This window comes from Camelina sativa, chromosome 18 (assembly GCF_030686135.1).
Source record: "Camelina sativa cultivar CO46 ecotype springtype chromosome 18, ASM3068613v1".
NCBI lineage: Eukaryota > Viridiplantae > Streptophyta > Magnoliopsida > Brassicales > Brassicaceae > Camelina > Camelina sativa.
The window spans coordinates 1,084,253-1,108,379 of NC_141897.1; the positions used below are offsets into that span (position 1 = coordinate 1,084,253).

Below are 24,127 nucleotides of genomic sequence, written 5' to 3' on the forward strand. Positions count from 1 at the left end.
ACCCAGAATCTTCTTTGCCTCTCCAAGATCTTTCATCACAAACTCTGAACTCAACATTGCCTTAAGAGCACCGATCTAACCCAAGTCAGTAGAAGCTATCAGTATGTCATCCACATATAGTAAAAGATACATGAAAACATCACCTGGAGATTTCTTGAAAAAACACAGTATTCATACTCGTTCCTGATGAAACCCTTTTGAACCATAAACTCATCGAATCTCCTGTTCCATTGTCTAGGAGCCTGTTTCAAGCCATATAATGATTTTTTTAGCAGACAAACCTTTTCTGGATGTTTCTGATCAATAAAGTCTTCAGGTTGCTCCATCAAGATATATCTAGCCAGGTAGTCGTGGAGAAAGGCAGTCTTCACGTCCAACTGATGTAACTCCATGTTGAAGTGGACCACCGTGGATAAAATGTATCTGATCGATACATGTTTCACAACAGGAGCAAAGATTTCTTGATAATCAATGCCCTCCTTCTGAGAAAAGCCTCTAGCTATCAGCCTAGCTTTGAGCGAGGATTCTCAACACCAGGAATCCCAACTTTCCTTTTGAATATCCACTTACAGCTAATAACACTATGACCTGCAGGTCTATCGACCAAATCCCATGTTCCATTCTTCTTCTGAGAGTCCATTTCTTCATTCGCAGCTTCTAACCACTTGTCTTTGTCAAGACTGAACATGGCCTCCTCAAAACTGGAGGGTTCTGTGCCTCCTCCATCTTCTGCTACACAACAAACATAAGCCGCAAGATCTTCATCCTCTATTCCTACATCATAATCCCGAAACCTGATTGTGGAAGTGATATGTCTCCTAGATCTATCTCGAGCCAACTGATAACCACTAAGTCCTCTATGTGGATTCCCTTGACTCCCAGCTTCCTGAACCTGTTGAGTGTCGGATATCAGCTGATTCTGAGCAGAGGCCTTTGTAATATCTCCACCTTGAACAGTATCCTGTCCATCCCTGTTCGTACCTGCAAAATCAAAACTAGAAACATCATCAGTACCTAAAGAAACTAATTCATTACCTGACTGTTGTCCGGATTTGATTTCCTTGTACATGACATCTTCTCTGAACACTATGTTCCTACTGATGACACACTTCTTATCTTCCAAGAGCCAAACTTTAAAAGCTTTGACACCTTCTGGATACCCAGTTAAGACCCCCTTTTTAGCTCGAGGCTCAAGTTTTCCCTCACTTGAATGAACATAAGCCAAACAGCCGAACCTCCTCAAACTACTTAATGATGGCATTGCTGAAGTCCACACCTCCTCAGGAATCTTGAAATCAATAGCAGATGATGGAGACCTATTTAACAGAAACACTGCTGTGGACGCTGCTTCAGCCCAAAACCTCTAACCAAGGCCACTCTCGCTCAACATACTCCTCACTTTATTCATAATCGTACGGTTAAGCCTTTCTGCAACTCCATTTTGCTGTGGAGTATAAGTACACGTCCTATGCTTCACTATACCCTCATCCTTGTAGAAACTGTCGAACTAATGATTACAAAATTCAAGACCATTATCTGTTTGAAGTCTTTTTACTTTTCTCTCTGATTGGGTTTCAACCATTTTCTTCCAGTCAACAAAACTCTTGAAAGCCTCATCCTTGAAACGTAGAAAATATATCCACACCTTCCGAGAGAAATCATTTGTGAAAGAGATGAAGTACTGACATCTCCCTAGACTCATTGGAACATTGGGAGAGCCCCAAAGATCAGAGTGAATATAATCAAACTTTTCCTTTGTAACATGTTGAGCCAAACCAAAACTGACTTTGTGTGTTTTTCCTATAACACAATCTTCACAGAAACCTATCTTTGTAGACTCACAACCCTCCATGTAGCCTTTCTTCTCCAGAACTTGAAGACCCTTCTGACCGATGTGTCCCAGTCTATTGTGCCACAACACAGCCTTGTCATCTCCTTTGACCTTCTCTGCAATCCTCCTTGACTCGAAAGCACAAGCTTTTGTAACCCTAGCGCTGCTTTGAAAAATGTAAAGAGACTGACGCCTTACTCCTCTCATAAAAACAGTATCACCCTTCACAACCTTCATGATCCCATTACCACCTTTGAATTCACACCCTTTAGCTTCGAGAGTACCAATCAAAATCAAGTTCCTCGAAATATCAGGCATATACCGGACCTCATGAAGAGTGAAAGTGGATCCATCTGAATTTTGAAACCTAACTGAGCCAACCCCCGTTACCTCACAATGTGTATTATTGGCCATTCGAACTTTACCATAGGATACCTCCTTTAACTTGATGAAAACATTCTTTCTCAAGGTCATATGAAAAGAACATGCATTATCCATAATCCACTCATCTTCAGTGATTTTCCCCATGATCAAATTGACCTCAGACGCCACCAGACCAACAAGATCCTTAGCATCATCCGTGACCATTGCCGCTTCACCAGGATCAGAAGATTGACCTTTAGTCTTGTTCCTCTCAATCCACTTGTAACACAGCCTCTTGAGGTGCCCATCCTTTCCACAGATCCAACAAAATTTCTTTCCTTCTTTGGATTCATACCTCGATCTACAATTACTGTTACCTTGATATGTCGGATGTGTTGAACTTCTTGTAAACCCCTTCCCTCGAACATACAAGCCTTCGCCAATCTGATTAGAAACCCCAGATTCATCACGAAGTTCCAAGTCATTGGACTTCGCAGCACTGATAACATCCTCCATCTTGATTCCATCTCGACCGTACTTTAGAGTCTCCTTCAACATGTCATATTTATCAGGTAACGAACTCAAGATTAGGATTGCTTGAACCTCATCAAGGACTTGGATCTGAAGATTGTTAAGATCCGATATCATCTTCAAGAACTCGTCTATGTTATCATCCAGAGTTTTGGAATCCTGCATCCTATAGTTGTAAGCCTTGAGCTGAAGATACACTCGATTTGGTAAAGACTTTACCAGATACAATCGCCCGAGCATTGACCACGCTTCTGCTGCCGCTGTACACTGATTGGTCTTCCTTAGAACCTTGTCACCAACGTTTAGAAAGATAATATCTAATGCCTTTTCACACAACTCTCTTCTTGACTTTCCATCTTTGATCCGTTTCTTTTTCTTCTCCGGATCTGCTTCTTCCGCCTCCGTCAGAGGAGCAAATGGTTCTTGCTTCGTTAAAAATCCTTTGAGTCCTAGAATCCTCAGGTGAGCCAACATTTGTGTCTTCCAAAGGGAGAAGTCACCAGATCCATCAAACATCGCCACCTTGAGCTTCGTATTTGTCATCCTCCTTAACCGATCTGACAATCAAAGCCTGAAGCACGCTCTGATACCAATTTGTTATGATCGAGTTCGTCGAGCCGATGTGGTTAACCTACGTCTTGCCGGATTTTGATCTCTGGAATCCACTAACTCAGCTCTAACTCGAGCTCACCACGACTGTTACAAGATCGCACCGATCAACTCTCTCTCACTCTCCGTTTACAGATCTCTCTCTCTATCTCTCTACTGTTTACAATAAGAATGACAAATAAAAGAAGAAGAAGATTCCAGATACGTATAGGTGCAACAACCCTTCCCACGTGAGAAGCGTGTGATATAACCATGAGAGACGGAGACGCGTGGCAACTTCTTAGCGGATCACATAACCTAAACCGGATTACAATAAACCCTCGGTTATCCAGATTAACCAGCTGATTGAAGAGAACCCTTTAAAAGAACTAGAGAGACTCCCACACGTAAGCCATAACTCGACTTAACGATCTCAGACTACAACCTTCAATATTTTACAAATCTTTATAGATAGATAATTCAAAAGACTGATTTTTTTTAATATATTTACTAGAATATGACCCGTGCTGAGCACGAGTTGAAGTTCCTTCTTTTTGTTTATTTGGTAATTTTTATTTAAACCATCGTATATGTGATTATTTTATTTGTTTTAAAATATATTTTTTTGGAATACTCTGAAATGAAACCATATATTGAATATGACTTATGAAAATAACATCTATTCTGTAAGATATATTCTAGTATATGTAGATTTTGACCCGCGGTATAACGGGGATTAAGTTGTATGATTAAAAAAAAAAATTGTTTGTTCATTTTTTTTATTTGTTTAGTGTTTAAAATTATATATTGTATTTTGATTGTTAATTCTATGACTTAACCTATAGTATAGCGCATATCAATTTTAGGAGAAAATATGTAACATATGTTTGTCAAAGGGAATTTAATGAGAAATGCCGTTTTTGGAATGAAACTTTTAAGAAATGCCATTTTACAATTTTTCTTTTTGAGAATGCCATTTTCTAACTATATGTCATATAGGGAAAAGACGAAACTACCCATGAGATAATGTGAGAGAACTTTTTAAAAAGTTTGGGACTGTTTATGGTGGACAAGTATCATCAAGCATATCTTGTCCACTAAAGAGATAGAAGGACAAAATTGTGATAGACAAAATCATGTTCAGAGTTGAATATGGCCCACTGGATGAACAACACGTTTAATACATCAGCATATCAGCAAGGTGGAAAAATTATTTGGTAATGATAGACAAGTAGAGTACAACCAAACGAATCTGGTCCAATAACAAGATCGATGGACATAATTGGAGTGGACAAAACCTGTCCGATCGTTGAATCTGGTCCACTGGATTCTTCTGCAACAACATACCCAGATTTTTCTTCAACATCTCTGGAGAGAGACACACAACGTTGTCCATCTACAATATGAGTACTCAGATCAGATGGATGGGATCTATAAAGAAACGATTTTAGTGGGTTAGTTTTCATGATACATAGCCATGAGTGATACAAAGATTAAAAAATAAAAGGTTGAGGGTTTGAGTGAAAGAACTAGAGATTTGCAGAGAAATATAGAAGTTTTGGCGCTAGAGTGAAAAGTAAGAGAGAAATAGAAGAAAATGAATAGGTGTTTTAGGTTTTTTTGTAGAAAAGATTTGTAAATAATTTTTCTTTTATTTTCTATTTTGTGGTGTAAAATTGTAGGGGCTATTGTTGTCATTTTTGGGAGTGAGTATGGCAGGCGGGAGAAGGAAATGTAGAAAATGACATTGGTTAGAAAAATAGATATTGTTCATGGCATATTAGATAAAAATCTCTTTGTCAAAATCATCATGACCGAGAAAGCCTACCAAACAACATTATTCCAAACTTAAATTTAATTCGAGAAATCATATTTTTTAAATTACCAGTGCTCTAGAAAGAAATCATATTTCTTCAATTTTTTCATATTATAGTGACATACTATTGATCCGTGCTATAACAAATTAAATTAGAGTGTTTATAATTTTTAACTTTTTGATCTATTATATATTTATGATATTCTTAAAATATCAAATTAAACTATTTTTAAAGATTCCAAATTAAATTATTTAAAAAATTTATTATAGTATACATAACTATACAATTAAACAAAAGAAATATATGAAATAAATTTAAATATTCAAATTACTCGTCAAAATCTTATGATAAAGTTTGGTAAGATTTTACTTTTTAATATAATCGGAAATCACTTGTAATTTATGGAAGAGTGATTAATTCTATTAATTTCTGAGATTTTTTTGTCCATATATGATTAGTTAAATATTCTTTGAGATTTTATTTTATTCTTTGGAATATCCTTTTTAAGAATATCATAATCCTAAATCTATATAACCTATCAAATAATTAATCCATATAATCTATCAATTAATTAATTTTAGTTATAACCTATATTAATATTATAGTCTACCAATTCGAAGTTGTGTACTTCAGTTTTATTAAAAAAGGAATATGAGTTATATATGCATATACATTATTTATAGCTTGGTTCTATGGTTGTGATCGGAGTATTATAAGGTTTGGAGTTAAGGCTTGGGGTGCACCGTATAGGGTTTGGAGTAAAGGTTTGAATTTGTGGTTAAGGTTTGAAAAATATTAGATTTGAAAAACTATAATGTTTTTATAATTGTTAGATATTAGTTTTTGGGTATGTTACAGTAATTAGATTTCTTTTTAGAGTTTATGATTTTAGGATTTATGCTTATTTAGAGTTTCACATAGCTTCAGAATTATCCGCCGCAAATCTGTGGCTAACTTATAAAAAACCTTTTAAATTTTATTTTTGTAATATTGTTTGCCACTAATACTGCGTAGTTTTTGTAGCTAATAGTCATGATTTAGTTATGATATTAATCTGTAGCTAAGATACAGCTACGAAATTACCACTTATAAATTCGTGGCTACATTAGTGATGAAAAAGCTACTAAAAAGTCACGGAAGACACACGTTTAATTTTAATGACTAATTTGTGGCTGTTATGAAATAAACCACAAAATTTCATGGCTAGATCGTGGCGATACGATTTTGTTTACTACTAGAGACAAAGAAGAATCATTGAAAGAGGAAAAAAATGCGAGAGAGAAACGAGGAAGAGCCATATATGTTTTCGTGAGAGAACCACTAATGTAGCGGCGAAGTTAGAAATTTAGAAAATCTCTCATTTAATACTCAGTGATTACAAAGGTTATCTAGTGACGGTATTACTACTAAAATTAAGTTGGTTTCTTAAATGATGCTAAATTCCTTTCTATTAAAGTTTTACAGTTGGTTTAACAAGTGACCTTAAAAACCCGACATCTCCCATCCTATCTTTTTTAGTGATTTTGTTAATTTAAATTATATATATAGGAAAAAATGTCGTAACAATTCTGAACTTTGCAAAAATGGTGAAAAAAAACATCAACTTTCAATGTGTTGAAATAAATCTCTAATTTTAATTGACTTTTTATTTTAATCATAAACTTTCGTTGACTTTGCTAAAGACTTGTCGTTAAATCATCTAACGGTATAAGTTAACGGGACTAAATTTCTTCTGTTATATCATAAAACGACGTTGTTTTGAATTTTTAAAAAAGTTACGTAGAGGGAATTCGAACCGGGTACCTCTAAGTAAAAACAAAGGTGTATTAACCAACTGAGACCGTTTAATTGACATTGGTACACAAAGACATATACTTATCGTATGTTGCCTAGAGTCTTCTTCTTCAACTTGGTTGTATTCACCAAGCTGACTCAAATCCTTTGATTAGTTTTTTAATCTTCCAAATCTCAATGTTCATATTCGATTCTTCTGCCATTTTTTTGCTTCTCTCGAGGTCAGAGATGGAGAAGGAGAGAAACCAAAAGCAAATCCTCGACTACACAAAAGTACAAAATCAAAGCAAATTTGAAAAAAAAAAAATGTGTATTTTGAACAACATAGTTTCAGATCCAAATCGAATTAGGGTTTCAAGTGAAGTGAAGATCGAAGTTTTTAACAAAGTCGAGTACGACGAACGGAGTGAATCGATTATGCAAAGAGATTGAAACCGCAGCAATATTGAGCGCTCCTTTCACCGTATCAATGGAGATTATGGTGACTTCCCAAGAAGACTCAAGCGAAACACAATAGAAATAAGTATATGCGTTTGTGTACTTAAGTAAATAAAACACTATAAAAACCAAAAAAAATAATATCACCAGTTAGAGAATCAATAATCACAAGTCTTATGGAGACGATTGAGCAACAAAGACATTCACTCTCTTCTTTTCCTATGCTCTCTAGGCTTGAACACTTAGATTTCGTTGTAAACTGTTCTTTTACCTTTGGTATTTCAAGTTAAGAAAAATAGTTTACTCAAGTGTTTGTTTTGGTTTTTTTCTTTTTTTGGGTTATGTAGATAAAGAATCTAGAGAGACAACAAAACCTTTCGAAATGGAAAGATGAAAGCGCGTCTACCACACGTGGATTAATCGATAGAGGCATAGCGATTAGAGAAGCATATTTCAAAGGATCGTTACTAGATCGAATCATTAAAAGTGAATAAGTGAAAGATTGTTAAAGATTGCTAGAGAGTTTTGTTGATTAGTTTTTTAAAGTCTTGTAAAGTCTTCCAAACAATTCCTGTGTATTTTTTGTACTTTCCATGACTTTATTTTGTAAAGAAAGTGTCTAAAATCATGAACCAATAATATAATATTGAACTCTTACCACCGGTGCACTGGGCTAGTGGTTTAAGTGCAGGAGTTGGATCCATATGCTCCCTAGTTCGATTCCTGGTGGGAGGGATGTTTTACGCCATGTCATAAGGTATTAGCAAAGGTTGGTCCCTGGCCATGGGGGAGATTAAGGCCCAAGCCCGAACTCCTCCTAGTTAACAAAAAAAAAAAAAAAAAAAACTCATTAACAATCTTAGATTCTTTTGTTTTAATTGAATAACACAAAACTTTTAATGACTTTATAAAAGTCTGAATCCAATAACCTAAATTTGTTAAGATTTTAAATGATTTTTTACAAATCAAAAATTAATAACACTAATATTTAACAGAGTTTAACAAAATTTTGATCTAATAACAACATATTCTACATAACATTTAAAATCTTTAAAACTCTATTAAAATCTCAAACCAATAACCCCACTATATACTTAGAATTTTGTATATTTTTCGAGTTATCATGTCTCAGCCATATCGAATGTACCTGCCTCTTGAGAGATTCTTGTTCAAAACTATCGCTATGGGCTTATGCCCCCTAACAAAGTTAAGCAAGCTCCCTTGGTACATGTTATCAAGGTAGGTGCGTGCATCTCTTAGTTTCAACGAATTCAAACAATGATATTTTCACACAATTTTCTAACAACAACATTTCATAGTTTGGATTTCTAATGAAACTAAATGATGTGACACCAAATTCTTGAAATCGAACTTTTACTGACAAAACTGAAAAAATAAAGAAAAAAATCACGAAAATAGGATTTAGACAAGATTTAGTTATTTACGATATATGAAATGGTTATTTGATAAAAAAAAAAAAAAAAAAAAAGATAATTTCATAATAATAACATAATTATAAGACATTGCATTTAGTCATTTTTGATATAGATCTCTAGCTAGTACATATTACATTAGTGCACTGCTTACAACTTAGGAACACTTGATTGATGAAAGGATTATTAAATACACTTCTACTAATTAAGCTATTGATTTTTCCATAATGGACTAAGCAACGGAAAGAAAAAACCCGGTGAAGGTGGTGGCATCGATTCATTACCACCACCTAAAAACCGTGGCGAGAATGCAAATTTAGGTGAGAACAATGGAAACGGCAACTTTGGTGGAGGTGACAAAACAAACTGTGAAGCTGGAGATTGGAATGGTATTGGATTAGGACCGATTTGATGTAAAGGAACATCAACTTTGATTCTGTTAACTTACTCTGTTAAATGATTTAACGACGTGCCTTATTTGGCAAAGTCAACAAAAGTTTATGATTAAACTAAAAAATCAATCAAAATTAGAGATTTATTTCAACACATTCAAAGTTGATGTTTTTTTTCACCACTTTTACAAAGTTTAGGCTTTTTATGACATTTTTCTACTTTTAAAATTTTGAATTAAAAATAGATTTATTAAACTAGAATTATATATCAAAAGCTTTTCTAAACCTAAATTTAGTTAATTTTGGTTTAGGCTTCTTTTTCTTTTTTTTTTTTGGTTTAGGCTTCTTATAAAAAACGAAAGGTAAATAAATAGCAATGGAACATCCACCAATCGGACTATCAGTTAAGCCAAACCAAACCGGTATATCCCAAGCTTGACCTTGTCATCTCATAAGCCAAGAAGCAAGCAGCATTAGCAGGAACTCTCAACCACTATAACTATTTCTCGTCTTACATTTTTATAATTATTGATGTAATTATTTTCCACTATAAAAACCCAAAAAAATAATATCACCAGTTAGAGAAACAATAATCACAAGTCTTATGGAGACGATTGAGCAACAAAGACATTCACTCTCTTCTTTGCCTATGCTCTCTAGGCTTGAACACTTAGATTTCGTTGTAAACTGTTCTTTTACTTTGGTATTTCAAGTTAAGAAAAATAGTTTACTAGTTTGATGATTTACTCAAGTGTTTGTTTTCGTTTTTTTCTTTTTTGGGTTATGTAGATAAAGAATCTAGAGAGACAACAAAACCTTTCGAAATGGAAAGATGAAAGCGCGTCTACCACACGTGGATTAATTGATAGAGGCACGGCGATTAGAGAAGCATATTTCAAAGGATCGTTACTAGATCGAATCGCAGCTTTGGAGACCAGACTTTTTCAGGTATGGTTTTGATCATTCTTATAGATTTTTCCTAGCCAAAGTTTCTCTCTGGAAGTGAGTGTAATTGTTGTTTGAAGGTTTTTTGTATATGCTAATGTTTAAAAGGGTTTTCATTTTGTACAATGTTTTAAAGATATGTTTGGAGTTGGAATCGAGCAGTGCATCTTCTACCTCAACTGGAGGGTCCGGTGAAACATCAAGCCAAAGGATTAAGAAGGATTTGACAAAGACATTACCTATTTTCAGTAGCAACGTTAATCCTTTTCATGTTCCCTTACAACATCCACAAGACCCTCGGGTATAGATATATTTGTTGTTGTGTATTTCTAGACAAGATAGTTATAATATTTCAGTTACATATTACAGAAAAAAAAAACAATCAAATATTGTTAGATCTTCTTGACTAAGCAATTAAGGAGTGAAAATAGGTCATCTATCTAGGATCTAATATCGGTAATTTTCTTCTTGTATTGATATATGCTTAAAAACTTAGTTAATTACTTCCGTAATTGTGATGCAATATGTTGTATTGTGATATGAAGGACATGGAGGAGAAGATTGAGGAAGAGAAAGATGAAGAGATAAATCTAGAGAAGCCATTACTCGAGAAGAAGAAGATTAAGAAGAATGATGCTAATGAAACTTGCAAATCAAAGAAGAAGAAGAAGAAGAAGAAGAAGAAGAAGACAAATTCTCCCAAGAAGTGGTGTCGTTTTAGCTTGTTGGGCTGCTAATTTTATGTTATCCCAAAATTTCCTAGACTATGCTTTATCTCGTATTTGTTTTAGATCTAAGTTTTTCTTTATTCATCAAACTTTAGGATTAATATCTATCTTTTCTTTAAACATCTTTAATACCAGATGTGCTCGGGTTTTGACATGATCGTAGCAAACAAATGGATTTATAAATATTGTTAGCAAGTAACATATCCTATGTTTAAGACTATATGGTTGAAAGAGAAAGATCAAATACATGCTCTAATATAGCCCAAATTGTACTACATCATGATTAAAAAAAAAATGTTATCATATCTCTTAAATTTTAGGATGTACTATAAAGCAACTACCCTCCAAAAAATACAAAATGTGTGGATGTAGATATATGTATAACTGTATACTCCACTACTTTCATTTTTATTTTTTTCGCATGCATATTCCTTTAAAACTTGGTTAGTGGATTCTTAAAAAAAATATATTTAAAAATTCTTTCAGCCATATTTTAGAATAAAAAAATTCGCAATGATCAGAATCAATATTATTCCACCAAATGGACTTTCTTTATACTTTTATAATCTCCATAATGCTAAAAGAATATATAGCACTCTAATGAATATATGTATTATTTTCTGTCTTTAACTTTAGAAAAAGGTAAAAATGTTATAATTAAATCATGACAGTTTGAGTCAACTCCATTTCTTTGTCTACCCATAGAATACTATTCTCCTTTTCATTTAAATTTTTGTATACAAAAAAAAATTAGGGCCATGCTACAATTTTTGGTTGTGGTATAGTTATATGTCAAAAGATTAATGTAGTTCTGCACTCTCGATATTTATAACTAACTAACTCTTAATGATATCAATATTAAATTTTTAAAAAGTTAAGTACAACTCCCTCTATTTTATTTTATAAAGAGTGTCAGTTTGACACATTTCACACAAATTTAAAAACATTAAAATATATATATGTCTTTATTTAATAAATATTTAATATGTTAATTTAGTCATAGATTAAGAGTAAAATTATAAATTTTAATGTAAAAATGCATTGGAAATATAAAATAATGCATTAAAATGTAAAATGACACTTGCTGTGAAACAAAAATAAAACTTTAAAATAACTTATTTGTGAAATAGAGAAAATATATACTATAGAAGAAGAAGTAAATAAACCATGATTCCCATAAATCTCTTTTAAACATGTAAAAGTCAACTCTCATTAAGTAAGAGAAAAGAATATCTAATTTCTACTTAGAATATCCGTACACTTTTTAAATGGTTAATTTATTCGTTCACTGTTTACCAAAAAAAAATTCCAATGATTTAAAAAATAATAATAATAATAAATAATTTGACATCACAGATAGTGTATTATAAAAAGCTATAGTGAATCAATGAGACTAACATTAAAGTTGAAATGTAATTTTAAAAAAAATGTAAAAACTAGTAGTATTAATCATCGCCGTAAAGAAAAGGGTGTAATATTAATCATCAAATTCGATATAAGTGTATTTGTACATGTAGACATTGAAAATTAAATGTCTCGAATACGCCAAAAAAAAAACAGCTGGACACGGCTCTTATGGTTATTTATTGTACCAACCGTATCTCTTTTCGATTCTACCTCTTGCGTGCCCAATTATCGCCATTATGGCGACTGATTGAGGTTCCGAACTTTTTGTTCGCCAGAGTTTTCAAAAGTAGATATTATCGGAATTTCAATTTTATGGAACCGATACGGTTCTACTCTCTTTCCTATAGATGGAAGGGTATTTTATCTGCTCGATCTTTGGTTAACATAGAGCTTATTAAACGGGTTGGCTCAGGAGACACCATTTCTATATGGACTGATCTCTGGGTTCCAACTTAATTCCCAAGACCAGCTTTAAGTAACGGTCCGTTTAAGGACCCAACTCTCCGTTTGACTCAATTCATGGATTCTCAGATGAATACTTGGCGTCATGATCGGCTCATTGAGCATTTCGATCATGTGGATGTTGCCTTGATAGAGGTTATTCCCTTTAGTAGTCTCCCGATGGCAGACTCTTTCGGGTGGCACTTTACAAAATCTGGTAAATATACGGTTAAGTCAGGGTATGAAACGGCACGTATGGGTATTCCTAACACTTTCCAGGCTCTTGGGTGTGGCCTAGAGATTATCCCTCTTCTTGCTAGGGTTTGGCGGATTCACTGTCCACCAAAAACTAAACATTTCATGTGGCAAGTGTTAACGGGTAGTATTTCGGTGAATGCTAATTTGAGACGGTGGGGCATAGACTGTGATGTCGGATGCATGAGGTGTGGGGCGGATGTGGAGACTATTAATCATGCTATTTTTGTGTGTCCGCCAGCCCGTCAGGTATGGGCTTTAGCCAATGTACCTGTAGGGCCCCAACACTTTCCGACAGAATCTATCTATGCTAATGTGGATCGTTTTCTGGGTTCTACGAATCCGGGTTCCCAAATAGAGGTTTTCCCTTGGCTAATGTGGTATATTTGGAAAGCGCGGAATGCTTGTGTGTTTGAGAATCAGACAGAACACCCGGATGACATTGTGCATGTAGCGCAAGGGGAAGCGTCCTCTTGGCTCCAAGCACAGTTGGAAGATGAGGGTGAGGAGGTTATCCTTTCCCCTGTAGTTCCTACCTCTCGGTTACAAGGGGGTAGTTATCCCCTTTCACTGGTTTACTCCGGTTGTCGAAGTTTTGTAGATGGCTCTTGGAAAGAGATCGATGCTTTTGCAGGTGCAGGATGGGTCTGTACTTCTTTGCAAGGATCGTCCTGTTCTAGGCGCTACTAATTATCGGCGTAGTCTATCTCCGTTACATGCAGAAGTGGAAGCTTTCAGCTGGGCGATGCGGTGTATGATTGGCCATGACTTTTGAGATATGGTTTTCTTTACAGACAGTTTGGATCTGGTGAAGATGGTGTCTTCCCTCATGACTGGCCGGCCTTTGCAACATATTTGGATGGAATCAAGATGGATCAAGAGGAGTTTTTTTTTTTTTTTTATGTCATATTTCTCGTAATACAAATGTTAAAGCGGATTCTTTGGCACGTCAAGCGCGCTTATGTCTGCATCATGTTTTGTTTGTAAACAATTTTCCTTCAAATTGGCTCGTTTGAGCTGATTCTTTTGTTGACCAAAAAAAACTCATTCGTCTATTTTTGTTTGTCTACTAACTAATTTGTCACGAAAGAAAAAATGTAAATTAAAAATCTACCGTAATAATAATCTTCGCCTATGACCAAATTTTAGTATGGGAGGCTTCGTGGCCACATTTAATTATCACTTTATCAAAATTCCCCAAAACAAATAAACATGATTATTTACTGAAAATAGTTTTATCTTTACAAATTATGTAGTTATCAAAGTCTAGTTACCCTGCTAGAGAATAAATAGAGTGTATAATAATAGGCTTTATTAATAGCTTCACGAACAAAGGCTAATGTAATGGCTAACCTTTAAATGCATTCTAATAATTTTAATGCTTCTATTTTTGAGCGCATTATAATCAAATTTTCAACGGTTGCCCAAACAAAAAAAATAATAATCAAAATTTCAACGACTCCTACATCATATAAAATAATGTTATTTGCATTCCAATATCCCCAAACAAATAGTTTTTATTTCGTTCCTACTTACGAGTTGACGAATTTGTTGCATTTTAAATAATGTTTGAGACAGTAACGGAGTGTTATTCGATTCTAATTTATAAAGATTTTTGAAGAATTTAACAAAATCATTAAAAATAAATAGGTGAAAGATTGTTTTAAAATTGCTATAGAGTATTGTTGATCAATGTTCTAAAATCTTGTAAAGTGCTCCAAACAATCCCTGTATTTTTGTGATAATTTTCATGACTTTATTTTGTAAAGAAAATGACTAAAATCTTGAACCAATAATATAATAATTGAATTCATTAACAATCCTAGATTTTTTTTGTTTTAATTAAATAACTCAAAACTTTTAATGACTTTATAAAAGTCTGAATCCAATAACCAAATTTATTAAGATTTTAAATGATTTTTTACAATCACAAACTAATAACACCAAACTTTAAGAGAGTTTAACAAAATTTTGATCTAATAACAACAGATTCTATATAACATTTAAAATCTTTAAAACTTTATTCAAATCTCAAACCAATAAGCTCCGCTAAAAATTTATTAAAATAATATATATTAAAAATTTTACACGCTACAAACATATTTTAAAAATTGGCATCTGATATATATAATTGACTCATACATATTAGTTTTAAAAGTTATACATTTTATAATTGAATAGTACTACCGTATTTCGGAATCTATAAAGAAAATTGTAAAAGCTGGGTTAATAATACTTTTTGATGTAGGGGTTCAACAAAAATAGTAATAATCAACTAAAAGTAGAAAGATTCAGTGCCTAATGACATTTTTATGTGGTAGTCATTAAAATATAAAAACTCTATTATTAAATTCCACATCTACCCTTCTCTTTGCTTCTTCCTCTTTCCATTAAAAACTCTCTTTCAAACAAAAACAAAAAAAAACTCAAAAACAACATCAATGGCGAATTCAGATTCCTACTCCTCCTCTACACCACCACCACCAGTAGTAGTACCTAACGAAGAAGAAGACAACAACAACAACAACAACGAGAGAATAATCTCAACTCACCATCACCAGACCATGCCTTCCGAGTTAACTCAAGAAGAGTTCGCCGTACTCTCCAACTCAATCGTCGAGTTCCACACGTACCAACTCGGTCGAGGTCGGTGCTCCTCCCTCTTAGCTCAGCGGATCAACGCGCCTCCGGAAACAGTCTGGTCCGTGGTGAGAAGGTTCGACCGGCCTCAGATTTACAAACACTTCATCAAAAGCTGCCACGTAGACGAAGGTTTCGAGATGCGAGTGGGATCCACGCGCGACGTGAACGTGATCAGCGGTCTACCGGCGAACACGTCGAGGGAGAGGTTAGATCTGCTGGACGATGATCGGAGAGTGACTGGGTTTAGTATCACCGGAGGTGAGCATAGGCTGAGGAACTACAAATCGGTGACGACGGTTCATAGGTTCGAGAAAGAGAGAGAACGGATCTGGACCGTTGTTTTGGAATCGTACGTCGTGGATGTGCCGGAAGGTAACTCGGAGGAAGACACACGTTTGTTTGCTGATACGGTCATTAGATTGAATCTTCAGAAACTTGCTTCCATTACTGAAGCTATGAATCGTAACAACAACAACAACAACAACAACTCCGGTGACGGAACAAACTCTTCTTCTTCTTCTTCATTTCAGGTGAGGTGATGATTGAGATTTGGGGGGGAACAAAACAAATTGGGGGATTTTAAATTTTATTTTCGTTTTTGTTTGTGGTGAATTGAAATTTGATTATTGTTTTTTATGTTTTTTGTTTTTAACAACATCAAGTCTCTCCTGGATTATTGAAAATTGAAATGCTCGATATAGTATAAGTTACTAATTCTATGATGAAACTAGGAAGGGTGCCTTACTAATTATAGTAGTTCGTTAGGTTCTTCTAAGTTAACAAGATGTGTTTTATTTAAAAAAAAAATGTAACAAGATAAACTTACGTAAGTTTGTCTTTTAAGTTAGGTTTTTTTGTTTTCTTTTTCTTTTTTTTGGTTATATTCGGTTTATTTTATGCTCTAGATTAGGTTAGGTTAAAACTCCATACCTATATTATTAAGGGTCCATCCGCTTGGATCTCTCATAGTACTGTATCTCCTGATAATGTTTTCATAACAATTGGCTCACCATCATTGGCTTGTAGTAAATAAGTTTTTATAATAAACGATATAAGCTGAATATCCGTAAAAACAGCAATAATAAGAGCAATATTGGTAAATGGTAATAATATAGAACGGTATAAATTTTTTTAATAGATAGAAAAAATGGTAAAGTATATTAGTAACGTTTCCAATATCGTTTTTGTGATTGATCAGTTTTTAAGCGGTATATTATATTCCATATCACAAGGATACAGAGTTAGTACTAATCAAAGTCAAAATATAAAATGAGAAAAATAATTTCGTGACAAAAATCATCTGCTCCGTAGGTTCATTTTATTCTTTTTAATTCTACAGCTCTTTTATTTTGTTTTTCCATTTTTTTTTTTTTTGTGCTAAAGGCAAAAAAGTAGTATTTTCATATTTTGTGCTAAATATCGCTCTCAAAAAAAGGCTTTGAAAGACGAAAAAGCCCATCACTAATACTAGTACAAATTGGACTCTTTTATTTTCCAGTTTCTATTTTAAGGGAAAGGGAGCTTAAACATTTTGAAAATGACTAGTAAGTCTAATAGTGTAATTTATGTTGTATATCTTTTGATATGGTTTTTTATGATTTTGTTACTGTGACAATGATAGTCAGATAGTGTATGTCATATACCAATCAAAATCTATTACTGGATTCACTTTTTTTTTTTTTTAACTCATCTGTTCGTTCTTTTTATTTCTCTTTCCCGGGATTATTAGAGAATCTTAAGTGGGACGATCCTACAACCATCATGAGACAACAACACTTCAAAGACTTTGGTTGCATAAAAATCTATTTCAATATGGTTGGACGACGAGAAAGTATGGGATTTTTGGAGCCACTCCTTTTTTTATTATCTGCAAATTGTGGGAGCCACGTTCCATTTTCTAGTACACCAGTACTATTACTTTTTTTTTTTAACAAGTGTTTTGTTTTGGGAAACTTATGCTTATTTATTAGTTTTCATTTTCCTAATTTGGTTATCGCATGAAATTTTTTTTGTAGTAGTTAATTAACTAAAATAATTATCTGTATTAATTATCATTTAATGTACACACAAAAAAATTACAGTAACAGCATGTTACATGTAGATAAATTATTCGATGTAATTCAGAAACAAGTCACAAAATTAATATAGAGTGTGATATTGTCATTGTTTTTACCCAAAAAAAATATTTATTTTTAAGTAACATTTTTTAAAATAAAATGCATAAAATATACATTGATAAAGTATGATTAGGTTTTTTCTATAAAGTTGTTAATTGTTGTATTTAGTAATTGAAGCAACAGTAAAGGAACTGAAGATGCTTCTAGTTTTATTCCATTAGGGAAAGGGACAAATCTAGTGGGTACTACAAGTTGCCAACTTGGTTAACAACAACAACAAAAAAAGTCAGAAAGTTAATTTTGGGTTTTATTTATTGGACGATAAAAAATGAAACACAAAAAAAGTAAAAAATGATCGGGTCCAGACTTTAATGATGGTGAACCAATTAGAAGATAGGATTTGTCAGCACCATGACCTTAATCATTAACATCAAACTTCTTTTTTGGTTTCATTATGCTGGAATGGAGTAACTAAAGTTTGAAAATCTATCTCTTATATCCCATTGAATTTTAAACTCTTTTTTTTTGTCTCGATCTATCGCAAGGATAGTCAAAGTTTGTGATGTTTTTTATGATTGAGTATGTTATATACATGTTGAGTTCATTCCTTCAAGGCTTTAAATTACCTATTGGATCTCATTGGTGACCAAGTTTAATTGAGGCAGTTAGAAAATTATGAACGGTTGTAAAGCTAGCGGTTAAAAAAATAGTGGATAGAAATTATGGTGTGGTAAAAAAGAGCGGTTGAGTATTTAGTTTAATTGGTAACATTTTGGCGGTTGATTAATGGAATGATATTAAAAATTATAAAAATTTAAAACTAATTAAATTATATAGTAAAATTATGGAAGAAGACATTATATTTTATAACATGAAAAATTATAAAATCATAATTTTTAGTGGTTGTGATAATTATCTAAAATATTTAAACAAATAATTGTAATTTAGTTTTATCATTAGGCTAATTATAAGTTTTTACAAGTCAATTTGTCACTAAAAGAATTTGTGTTTTTTTTTTCTTTTTCGTAAAACAATTAAAAATTGATAAAACCAAAACTATTAATAAAACATAAAGCTTATTGGGTCAATTTGAAAATCCATTGAGATATAATTTATTTATGTGCATTATCACAAACCCGTTATCATCTTCTTCTTTTTAATAAACATGCCATTTTGAACAAATGTTTAATACAAAAAGAAAAAAAAAAGTTGATCACTTTGTTTGCAACAGATGTTGTCAAACGCTCCAACTTTTTGGTGGTTGATTTCCACTTTCTCAACCACTCAAAATCAGCTCCAGCCATCTCTTCCTTCCACTAACTCCAATCACTCATTCCAAACACCTTCTCCAACCGCCTTGATGATTGTTAACCAATTGAGCATTTCGTTTCCAAAGAGGCATTTAAGTGCTTCCCATCAAAACCGTTATAATCTAAATATTTAGAATTTTGTATATTTTTTCGAGTTATCATGTTTCAGCCATATCGAATGTACCTGCCTCTTGAGAGAGTCTTGTTCAAAACTATCGCTATGGGCTTATGCCCCTTAACAAAGTTAAGCAAGCTCACTTGGTACATGTTATCAAGGTAGGTGCGTGCGTCTCTTAGTTTCAACGAATTCAAACAATGATATTTTCACACAATTTTCTAACAACAACATTTCATAGTTTGGATTTTTAATGGAACTAAATGATGTGACACCAAATTCTTGAAATCGAACTTTTACTGACAAAACTGAAAAAAAAAATCACGATAATAGGATTTAGTCAAGATTTAGTTATTTACGATGCATGAAATGGTTATTTGATAAAGAAAAAAGAAGAAAGATAATTTCATAATAATAACATAATTATAAGACATTGTATTTAGTCATTTTGATATAGGTCTCTAGCTAGTACATATTACATTAGTGCACTGCTTACAACTTAGGAACACTTGATTGATGAAAGGATTATTAAATACACTTCTACTAATTAAGCTATTGATTTTTCCATAATGGACTAAGCAACGGAAAGAAAAAACCCGGTGATGGTGGTGGCATCGATTCATTACCACCACCTAAAAACCGTGGCGAAAATACAAAATTAGGTGAGAACAATGGAAACGGCGACTTTAGTGGAGGTGACAAAACAAACTGTGAAGCTGGAGATTGGAATGGTATTGGATTAGGACCGGTTTGATGTGAAGGAAATAATCCGGTTGATGGTTGAACCAGATTTTGGTTTTGTGGCTGAGATCGGTTTCCGCCAGGGCTTGATTCGATTAGGTAACGCATATAAGCCGAGATGGGGGATTCGGCTGGGTTACCCGAAAATTGGTTAACAGGCTGAACCGGTTCAGAAGCGATTGGAACAGATTGAACCGGAGGTTGAAGTGGAGGATGGTTGACTTGGGTCAAAGGAGCAGGTCTAACTTTAACCAGCCGTGAATTTGGTGGTTTTGGTGGGTTCGCTTGCGGAGGAGGATTGACGGAAGAAGTTGAACCAAGTCCGGTTAACTGTTGAACGATTGATCTGAAATCGGTTTTGTTGATGTTGTAAACCAAAGCTTGAGGGTTTTGTTGTTGATTTTGCTGGTTTGATGGATCTTTACGAATGCTTTTCCCCATCTTGTTCACACCAAGATGATGTTGATGATGGTTATCATTATTATGATAATCATTAGAACGATTTCTCTGATCATCCATTTTAATAAAACCTTAAAGAAACAAACAACAATAGAGCAGATCCAATTTTTGGAAAGAAACTGTAGTAGAGAAGAAACCACAAAGACTTAAATCTCTCTAAAACAAGTGAAATTAAAATTGTTATATAACCTTCTTAAGGAGAAAGAGAGCTTACGCGTTTTCTGAATTTGACTAGAAAAAAAAACGAAGATTGGAAAAGAAGGAACAAGAGAAAAAGAACAAAACAAGAGGCTTTTGACTTTTTTTTTTTTTTTTTGTTCTCTCTTTCTCTCTCAATTTGAGTTGTTGTTAATTATATAAAACTAGTTTCTGATAACTAATCGATTTTTTTGCTAGTTGGTTCAACCAACAAGTGGACTAGATTAGCTGATTAGGATATTTAGACGTAAACAAGTTGAGAGGATTAGTGTTTATAATATGATGACTAATTAAAGTTGTCTATTTAGGAGTCGTATTTTATACCATGTTTTTAGCCCAATTTCTACGTTAGTAACGTATTTATTAATTACCAAATCAGATAATAACACTTGTTGGATGTCTTACCGTCGAAACAATTGTAATACAAGTAGTGTTTACTGTTTTTTTTTGGGGTAGAAAGTAGTGTTTACTGTTTAGTGTCGTCTTATCGTTAAGAGCATACAACTAGGTATCCCTAGTATTAAACACAGCTGACAATATTGACCATGAACGGTTTAGAGAATATAAACCATGAGCCTCGGACTAAATTAAAATTATTATTGTAGTAAAAATTAAAATTAAAATACCTTGTTATCTTCTGTTAACGAATACAACAAGTTATCGTTTTAATATTATAGTAAAAATTAAAATTATTCATAATATATCCGTTCATGTACCATGAGCCTAGGACTAAATAATATATTTATATACTTTAGTCTGCAAATTGAAAAAAGATGGCTAACTACACGAAGTATAGGAGAATACATGATCACACATCTCAAATATACTATTATATTCTCAACTACACGAAGTATATGTATTACATGGCTACATGTATGAACTATATGACGTTATGTAGTCAACACCATAGACATACAATCCGGTACACCGGTCGATTGACTCCGGCGAAGACAGACGTTGACTCCGGCGAAAACCGATGTTGACTAAAAAAATTGTATTCTAAATTTTTTTTTAAAAAAATTATATTAAATCATTAATAGTTTTTCATGATTAAAAACATATTCAATTCAATATATTAATATTTTTATATATCTCTAATGTATTCATTCTTATAATTAGCTAATTTTTATTTTTAAAACATAAACTATTAGTTAAATAAAAATCATTGATAATTATTTTCAAGATGTAATATAAAGATATTTGCAAAAATATTCTTATTTTATACCCTTTTGCAAACATACTCTCTATATTGTTTAGCTAAAATCAATTTGTTGTATGTTTATCTTTTATATATTAGAAGTAAATATTATGAATTTATTTTGTTGTTGTATACATGTTATTAAGAGTATGCAAATTTTATAGTAAAAGTATCTAAAAGTTTATACAACATTTACTATGCAAACTATAAAGTAAAGAGTCATATACTCAATCTTTTGCATATCATTTTTATAATGAAAGTAGTTGAATTTGATTTTATGATTTTGTAGTATTTAAATAATCTTATTATCAAAGATATATATATATATATAGATATCTTGAAAATAATTATTAATGATTTATAATTAATAATTATTTTAGCTTTAAAAATAAAAATTAACTAATTATAAGAATGAATAATTTAGAGATATATAAAAATATTTAGATATTGAATTGAATATATTTTTTAATCATGAAAAACAAAAAATGTTTATATATAATATTTCTTATTTTTGATTTTTAATAAAAAAATTAATACATTTTTTTGGTTAACACCGAAGTCAACGTCGGTCTTCGTTAGAGTCAGTCGACCGGTGTACCGGATTGTATGTTTATGGTGTTGACCACATAACGTCATATAGTTCATGCATGTGGCCATATAATACATATACTTCGTGTAGTTGAGAATACAATAGTAGACTTGGTATGTGTGACCATGTATTCTCCTATACTTCGTGTAGTTAGCCATCTTTTTTCTCTGACAATCTGGATAACTTTATTTTTTAGACCAAACTAAGACTATCTCCAATATATTACTTTACTTTCAGTTTAAAATAGAGTAAAATAACTTTTCAATGTTATCATTTTATCTTATACTAAATAATAGTAAATAACTAATTTACTTTAAATATAAAATGGGCCAAAAGAAATTGTTGGCCTCCTTGAAATGAAATTCTACCGTAAGAATATTGCGGATCAAATCCTCAATGCAGATTATCCCATGCTTCCCCAGAGCCATGCTTTTATTTTGCATGAAAAAAGAAATCATGAGTATATAATTTCCTGTTTGACCAAAAAAAAAGAGTATATTATTTCCTATTAAGAAGCTAGTGTCACATAGGAAGGTTTTGAACCTGTTTTTTACCATAAAGTTGTCCGTTAAAGCCACCCGTTGGTTGTTATTAGCTTTCTATATTCTCTCTTGTAGATCAGTTTCTTGACATTTTTCAAGGTATGGAATCTCAAGGAATGAGAGAGATCCAACACGTCTTTAAAATACATGCAAAGCCAAACAACAAAATATATATATACTCTCTTTCTCTCCATCACGACTTTATAATTTGGCTAAAATATCAATTTTCACCACCCGCATTACACCACACCTAGGAGGTTCAAGGCAGCCGTGCTATCAACTAAGAACACCACATGAGATTGTCAGGTTTAGAGAATAATCTTAATTTTCACTTTATTTTAGAGAAAAATATAGAGAGATAGGAGAAGACTTTACTTTATTACGAGTTAAGATAATAGAGTAGAGTTAGAGATGTCATAACTACTAAATTCTATATTCATTTAAAGTGAACAAAACAATATTAAAATTTAACATTTTGTATATCTATAATTCTATATTGCTCCATAATATAAAGACCTGCACAAACATATAGTATATAACATATAGAGATATTTGAAATAGTATGTCATATCAATTAATTTAAGATATTAATTTGGGTTTCAAAATTATTAGACTTCTACACACTAAGAAAGAAAAACTAAAACTGGCGAAAAACACAAGATATATAAAAATAGAATATCGATCTGATCCGTATCATCAACCTAGTTTTTAAAGCATCGTAAATATGTCGATCTAAAGAAAATAAAATATCCTCACCCTGATGGGAAGGCTCACAAACCCTTCAAGCCAACGGCTCTGGACCCTGTTTCCTTTTCTCTCAAACCGGTGGAATTTAAAATGCAAAGCTTCAGGCTCAAATCTAGGAAAAGGCTGCTTCCAGTTTACTTTTGAATTCGAGGAGAACCTTCAAAAAGTACTCGACAACAGACCATATCATTATGACCAATGGATGGTTATCTTACAAAGATGGGAACCAGTCATCTCAGAATCATTCCCTTCATAGATCCCTTTCTGGATAGAGGTACAAGGGCTCCCAAAACATTTTTGGCAGCCAGCCATGCTTAACCTAATCGGAGAAGCTCTAGGGGAAATCCTCGACATGGAGATTACAACCTCATCAGTCAAACTCAAGGTCATGCTAAATGGTCTCCTACCCCTAACCAAGGAAACAATTGTTGAGTTCCCAGATGGCAATGAAGCGCTCATATCACTTGACTATAAGAATCTGAAGAACCATTGCTCCTACTGCTTC

General features: G+C 32.9%; 5 protein-coding genes and 1 long non-coding RNA gene across 8 annotated transcripts; 5 read left to right on the forward strand and 1 right to left on the reverse strand.

The window, feature by feature from the left end:
- Window positions 1-7,538: 7,538 nt before the first annotated feature.
- On the forward strand, window positions 7,539-7,856 carry LOC147921319 (uncharacterized). The gene is made up of 2 exons (XM_087499712.1): window positions 7,539-7,616; window positions 7,710-7,856. Exons 1-2 carry the CDS (start codon window positions 7,539-7,541, stop codon window positions 7,854-7,856), a joined length of 225 nt encoding a protein of 74 aa, XP_087355838.1.
- A 526-nt stretch (window positions 7,857-8,382) lies between these two features.
- Window positions 8,383-9,341, forward strand: LOC147921320 (uncharacterized). Its single transcript, XR_015588103.1, has 2 exons — window positions 8,383-8,601; window positions 9,033-9,341. It is a non-coding gene; the product is annotated as an uncharacterized LOC147921320 (long non-coding RNA).
- Window positions 9,342-9,745: 404 nt separating this feature from the next.
- LOC104760220 (uncharacterized) lies at window positions 9,746-11,012 on the forward strand. The gene is made up of 4 exons (XM_010483108.2): window positions 9,746-9,869; window positions 9,977-10,135; window positions 10,269-10,433; window positions 10,678-11,012. Exons 1-4 carry the CDS (start codon window positions 9,792-9,794, stop codon window positions 10,867-10,869), a joined length of 594 nt encoding a protein of 197 aa, XP_010481410.2. The 5' UTR covers window positions 9,746-9,791; the 3' UTR covers window positions 10,870-11,012.
- Window positions 11,013-12,786: 1,774 nt separating this feature from the next.
- On the forward strand, window positions 12,787-13,738 carry LOC147921321 (uncharacterized). Its single transcript, XM_087499713.1, has 2 exons — window positions 12,787-13,488; window positions 13,598-13,738. The coding sequence occupies exons 1-2, from the start codon at window positions 12,787-12,789 to the stop codon at window positions 13,736-13,738; spliced, it is 843 nt and encodes a 280-aa protein (XP_087355839.1).
- A 1,443-nt stretch (window positions 13,739-15,181) lies between these two features.
- On the forward strand, window positions 15,182-17,769 carry LOC104760221 (abscisic acid receptor PYL1). Of its 3 annotated transcripts, XM_087500091.1 has the most exons (3): window positions 15,190-16,136; window positions 17,105-17,150; window positions 17,336-17,769. In XM_087500091.1, the coding sequence occupies exons 1-2, from the start codon at window positions 15,405-15,407 to the stop codon at window positions 17,114-17,116; spliced, it is 744 nt and encodes a 247-aa protein (XP_087356217.1). In that variant the 5' UTR covers window positions 15,190-15,404; the 3' UTR covers window positions 17,117-17,150; window positions 17,336-17,769. The 3 variants fall into 3 exon arrangements, with proteins under 3 accessions (XP_010481412.2, XP_087356217.1, XP_087356216.1); XM_087500090.1 differs by lacking the exon at window positions 17,105-17,150; XM_010483110.3 differs by lacking the exons at window positions 17,105-17,150; window positions 17,336-17,769 and having other exon boundaries at window positions 15,182-16,289.
- A 1,783-nt stretch (window positions 17,770-19,552) lies between these two features.
- Window positions 19,553-20,662, reverse strand: LOC104760223 (protein HAIKU1). Its single transcript, XM_010483113.2, has one exon. The coding sequence runs from the start codon at window positions 20,406-20,408 to the stop codon at window positions 19,701-19,703; it is 708 nt and encodes a 235-aa protein (XP_010481415.1). The 5' UTR covers window positions 20,409-20,662; the 3' UTR covers window positions 19,553-19,700.
- Window positions 20,663-24,127: the final 3,465 nt, after the last annotated feature.

Excerpts from the sequence above, each read along its gene's own strand:
- LOC147921319 (XM_087499712.1), top strand. The coding sequence starts at position 7,539 with ATGGAGACGATTGAGCAACAAAGACATTCACTCTCTTCTTTTCCTATG. Across the intron at positions 7,617-7,709 it reads TTGAACACTTAGATTTCGTT|ATAAAGAATCTAGAGAGACA; the intron begins GTAAACTGTTCT and ends TGGGTTATGTAG.
- LOC104760220 (XM_010483108.2), top strand. The coding sequence starts at position 9,792 with ATGGAGACGATTGAGCAACAAAGACATTCACTCTCTTCTTTGCCTATG. Across the intron at positions 9,870-9,976 it reads TTGAACACTTAGATTTCGTT|ATAAAGAATCTAGAGAGACA; the intron begins GTAAACTGTTCT and ends TGGGTTATGTAG. Across the intron at positions 10,136-10,268 it reads TGGAGACCAGACTTTTTCAG|ATATGTTTGGAGTTGGAATC; the intron begins GTATGGTTTTGA and ends AATGTTTTAAAG.
- LOC147921321 (XM_087499713.1), top strand. The coding sequence starts at position 12,787 with ATGGATTCTCAGATGAATACTTGGCGTCATGATCGGCTCATTGAGCAT. Across the intron at positions 13,489-13,597 it reads AGGAGGTTATCCTTTCCCCT|GTGCAGGATGGGTCTGTACT; the intron begins GTAGTTCCTACC and ends ATGCTTTTGCAG.
- LOC104760221 (XM_087500090.1), top strand. The coding sequence starts at position 15,405 with ATGGCGAATTCAGATTCCTACTCCTCCTCTACACCACCACCACCAGTA. Across the intron at positions 16,137-17,335 it reads CTTCTTCTTCTTCATTTCAG|AGAATCTTAAGTGGGACGAT; the intron begins GTGAGGTGATGA and ends CGGGATTATTAG.
- LOC104760223 (XM_010483113.2), bottom strand. The coding sequence starts at position 20,408 with ATGGATGATCAGAGAAATCGTTCTAATGATTATCATAATAATGATAAC.